General features: G+C 39.3%; 1 protein-coding gene across 1 annotated transcript; it reads right to left on the bottom strand.

Annotated features, from left to right (window-relative positions):
* Nucleotides 1–3,592: 3,592 nt before the first annotated feature.
* Nucleotides 3,593–4,578, bottom strand: LOC115967750. The gene is made up of 3 exons (XM_031086885.1): nt 3,974–4,578; nt 3,818–3,932; nt 3,593–3,751 (listed from the first exon to the last, which is right to left on the bottom strand). Exons 1-3 carry the CDS (start codon nt 4,576–4,578, stop codon nt 3,593–3,595), a joined length of 879 nt encoding a protein of 292 aa, XP_030942745.1.
* Between the last annotated feature and the right edge of the window lie 440 nt (nt 4,579–5,018).

Below are 5,018 nucleotides of genomic sequence, written 5' to 3'. Positions count from 1 at the left end.
CATAGCCAAGGAAGGAACTTTTCTTGGTAATTTTGCAAAGTTTCTATTCTCTACCCTCTTCTTAGACATTGGAATTCCTAAGTTTTTAGTGGTCGTCACTTCGTTGGGCAAATTATAAATTTGTCGTCAAGGTGTAGCTAGTTTTTAAAAGTTCTATGGCCTAAGTTTCTGGAAGTGGAAGCTCACGTTTTTCAACAACCCAATCATGTAACACTAGAGAAAATACAAATAGAGAAAGAGAATAACACAAATTGGCCTCCATTGATGCACCTGATCGTGTAGTGACGAACTAAATTGTAAATCATGGATAGATAATTCATAAAATTTCTTATCATCTTAAAACTAAAGCAGAGAGATATCCACCTATTTTTTAGATGAGTAGAGATATCAATTTAAGATTTGGTTTTACAACTATTAATATTAATTTCCTGCAAATGCCTTTGTTTATCTTCCATATTTCTCTTTATTTATCCATCACATTTTTTTTTAAGGATTTATCCATCACATTTGATGTACCATAACCAACTGTAGGAGCATCAAAGTAACCTTTGTCCTTTGCTTACCACCTTCTCGGATTACCCCAAATTATAAGAAAACCATAGTTGGATAGATCCTTGCCTACCTAACGAATCTAACAAAATTGAACTTAAATCCCACCAATTTTACAAGTAAATCTCATACCAATTCAAATAAAGTTAGGATAATTGCAAATGTAATTAATAAGAAGAAAGATAATGAGGATGCTATTAATTAGGTAAGTATTTAATGATGATATAGTTAATACTTAATATTGTTTTCTTTTTAACTATTAGATCTTTTGAAAATCAATGACTATAAAAATGTGTAATTCTTGTGGAGTATACTTTTTTTTTTTTTGGATGTGAATACTACACTTTTATTAAACTTCAAACCAAAAAAGATACATCATGGATTAAAGCTTGCTCAAGAAAGCAAGAACTAGCTTCCATCCAAGTTTCATAACCAACAATGCCTAAAGCATGTTTAGCTAACAAATGAACTGGACTATTACCCTGTCTCTTAATGTGAGAGAAATCAACCTTGTAGCAAGACCCACAAGCCATTAAAACCCCTCTGACTACAGATTCCACAACAGCAGGTGCATTAGATAGTCCACTTAAAGCATTAAACAGCACCAGTGAATCACCTTCCAACGTAAAGTCATAAACACCAACCTCCCTGGCGAATTGCACACCTTCCTCCCATGCCTTCATCTCAGCTTCCAGTGGACCCAACAGAGCATTGATCTTCTTACTTATTGCAGCTACCACCTGACCATGCGAGTCACGGATTAAAACCCTAACTCTAGCTGATTTCTGTGCCGCAAAAACCGCTCCATCCACATTGACCTTATACCGTGTAGCAAACGGAGGAACCCAGGCCACCACATGGTTATGATCAAGGCTTGGAAAACCCACGTTAGCTTCATTAAATTCCTAAAGATACTGCATTGCCGAGTGGACTAACTCCTTCCCATTTTTCTTCCTACCTTCATGTCTAACTTCATTCCGGTTGTGCCAAATCACCCAAGCAATCATCACCACCGCTTTGGCCGAGTCCACATCTGGGTTCTCAGACATCAGTAACAGCCACATCATATCCTGAAAAGATAGAATCCTGTGCTGCTCAAAGCTAAAATGGAGCTTCGAATTCTGCCACACTTCCTGAGCTCCCATGACCACAACATGTGTCCCTCCGATTCAGCTTCTACATTGCACTTATCACACTGATCATCGTGTATCACTCCACGCTTCACCAAGTTCACTTTCGTTGGCAAAATTCCTTTGATTGCTCTCCATGCAAAATGACGGACTTTATGAGGGATTTCCAAGTGCCACAATTGGCTCCAAAACTTATGGATTTGCCATTATTTGAACTTGATCCACTCCGTTTAGCCCTTGCTTGATCCATCGCTAACCTGTAAGCACTGCGCACACTAAACACACCATTAGAAGTTAGAGCCCAAATCAGCTTGTCCTCCGGTAGCTGTAAGCTTATGGGAATGCTTTTAATCAGCTCTGCTTCATGAGGTAGAAACACTGCATCCAAAGCTCCACCCTTCCAACCAGCCACATCCGGATCAATAAACTCACCGACCCTTGTATCTTCATGTAGGAAAAGCTTTAGTGAGACCACTTTGTGTGTTGATGTGGACGGAAGCCACCTATCCCCCCAAACCCGTATAGATTCACCATTCCCCACAGACCACCTAAGACCTTGCTGCACAATGGACTGAGCCGCCATAATACTCCTCCAAGCATACGAAGGATTATGACCAACAGAGGCATGAACAAAATCAGTTTAGGGAAAGTATCTAGCTTTGTAAACTCGGTACATTAGGAATCCTTCTTTGTTTGCAACAACCAGCCCTGTTTAGCAAGCAAAGCAAGATTGAATTATTTCAACTCTCGAAAACCCATACCACCCTCTTCTTTAGGCTCACAAAGTTTTTCCCAACTAAGCCAAGCCATTTTCCTCTTATCTCGCTTTTGACCCCACCAAAAATTATGGATCATACTAGTCATCTCATCACATAGAGAGTCACGGATTTTAAAGCAACTCATAGTATAAGTAGGGATAGCCTGAGCAACAACCTTAATGACCACTTCTTTGCCCGCCTTTGAAAGTAGCTTTTCTTTCCACCTGGCTAACTTTTTCCTCAACTTCTCCTTTATATCATTAAAGGAATTCCTTTTACTCCTCCCCACCAATAAAGGTAACCCCAGATACTTTTCGTGTTGCCATATCACCTGTGCCCCAAAAATATTTTTAATCTCTTGTTGAACATCACCTGGTGTGTTGCTGCTGAAAAAGAGAGAGGTTTTGGCATGATTCAACTGTTGTCCAGAAGCTTGTTCATAAACTTGAAGAATTCTTTGTAAGGAATTGCACTCATCCATGGAGGCTTTGTAGAAAATAAGACTATCATCGGCAAAGAATAAATGTGAGAGCCTAGGGCCACCACAAGAAACAGCCAAACCCTCCATGTCACCATTCTCCATTGCCCTCCTAATCAAAGAAGAAAGACCTTCAGCACATAACATAAATAAATATGGTGATAAAGGATCCCCCTGTCTAATTCCTCTAGTAGGAACAATATGTCCTCTCGGTTTCCCATTTATACTTATGGAATATGTCACCGAAGAAACACACCTCATAACCAGGTTCCTCCACTTCTCTGCAAAACCCATTTTCTCCAAACATGCCTACTCCACCCTATCATAGGCCTTGCTCATATCCAATTTGAGAGCCATATCTCCCAATTTACCCCCTTTTTTCTGTTTAATATGGTGCATCACCTCAAAAGCTACCAAAATATTATCAGTGATCAATCTTTCATGCACAAAAGCACTTTGAGTGTCACTAACAATTGAAGGTAAAAATCTTTTAAACCTATTTGCTATAGCTTTTGAAGCAATTTTGTATACCACATTACATAAACTAATAGGTCTAAAATCTATCACCCTCTTAGGCTCTTTTACCTTAGAAATAAGAACAATGTGTGTATCATTAAAATTAGGGGGAGATACACCATTATTAAGAAAATCAAGAATATTGTGAGTAACAACAATACCTATGTTCTACTAGAAATGCTGATAGAATAAGGAGGCATCCCATCAGGACCTGGATCCTTGAGAGGATACATCTGTTTCAATGCCATCCAAACTTCCTCACCAGAAAAATCCATTGTCAACCTGTGATTCATCTCTGTGGTCACCTTTGGCTGCACAACCTGTAATAATTCAGCAAATTACAATGGGTTACTAGATGAAAACAAATTTGTATAATAATTAATAACTAACTCTCCCATCTTATCTTCCTCAGTATGCCACTGCCCATTATCATCCATTAAGCCCTCCATATAATTCTTCTTTTGCCTTGCAGATGCTTTTGCATGAAAATAGCTAGTATTCCTATCACCAAATTGATACCAATTATTCTGGACCATTGGTACCACATAGCATCTTCTTTTTCATGGCAACAATTTAATTCAATCCTTGTCTTCCTCATCTCCCCTATAATGCTTGGAGAAACCAGCTGTAACTCTAACCATTCTAAGTGCTTCTGTAACTCTGCTATCTTCCTCCCAACATGGCCAAACTCACCTTTATTCCATGCTTCTAGGCGCAATTTGCACCTTTCTAAGTACAAAGTCAAAGGAAAACCAGATGACACCGCCAACCCTTCCTCCCAAGCTTCAAGAACCACCTCTTCACACTTTGGATCCTTCAACCACATCGACTCAAATCTAAACAAACGCTTTCTTCTTCTTTCCCTAATTCTCTGAACAAAATGTAAAGCCAAGGGTGAATGATCTGAAGCTGCTGATGTAAGATGATAAAGACGAGCCATGGGGAACAAATTAACCCACTCAACAGTAGCTAGAGCTCTATCTAACCTTTCCCGGATTTGAAGGCCATCCCTACTCTTATACAACCAAGTAAACTTAGGTCCAATAAAACCAATATCCCTTAAACCACACCAATTTATAGTGTCAACAAAGCTTTCCATTTGTTGCCTTGGTCTTGTACTCCCTCCTTCCTTCTCTGACATCCCCATAATCTCATTAAAATCACCTATTACCAACCACGGCTAAGTTGAAGTGTGCCTCAACTGCCTCAATTTAGCCCATGATTTTGGCCTCCTAGAAGTCTCAGGATTCCCATAAAAACCCATTAAGTGCCACTCCCCAACCTCATTCCAATCATCCACCAAAGCATCAATATGTGATAATGAAAAAGCTTGAACATGCAATTGCACCTCTTCTTTCCACAACATAGCCAAACCACCACTAGAACCATTACTAGAAACAAAAATTCCATGTTTAAATCCACATTTATCTCTAACCATAACCATCCAATCTTCATTAGACTTTGTCTCCATAAGGAAAACAATTTTGGGAACTTCTCTTTTAACCATCTCTTTTAAGGCGTTAACTGTCCGGCAGTTCCAACTTAAAAGACTCATTGGATCTGACGGGGCTGCTCCGCAACCTCTGC

The sequence above is a fragment of the Quercus lobata genome, chromosome 2 (assembly GCF_001633185.2).
Source record: "Quercus lobata isolate SW786 chromosome 2, ValleyOak3.0 Primary Assembly, whole genome shotgun sequence".
Lineage (NCBI taxonomy): Eukaryota > Viridiplantae > Streptophyta > Magnoliopsida > Fagales > Fagaceae > Quercus > Quercus lobata.
Note: the sequence above shows the minus strand (reverse complement) of the source record. Positions and strands in the feature narration are given on the sequence as shown.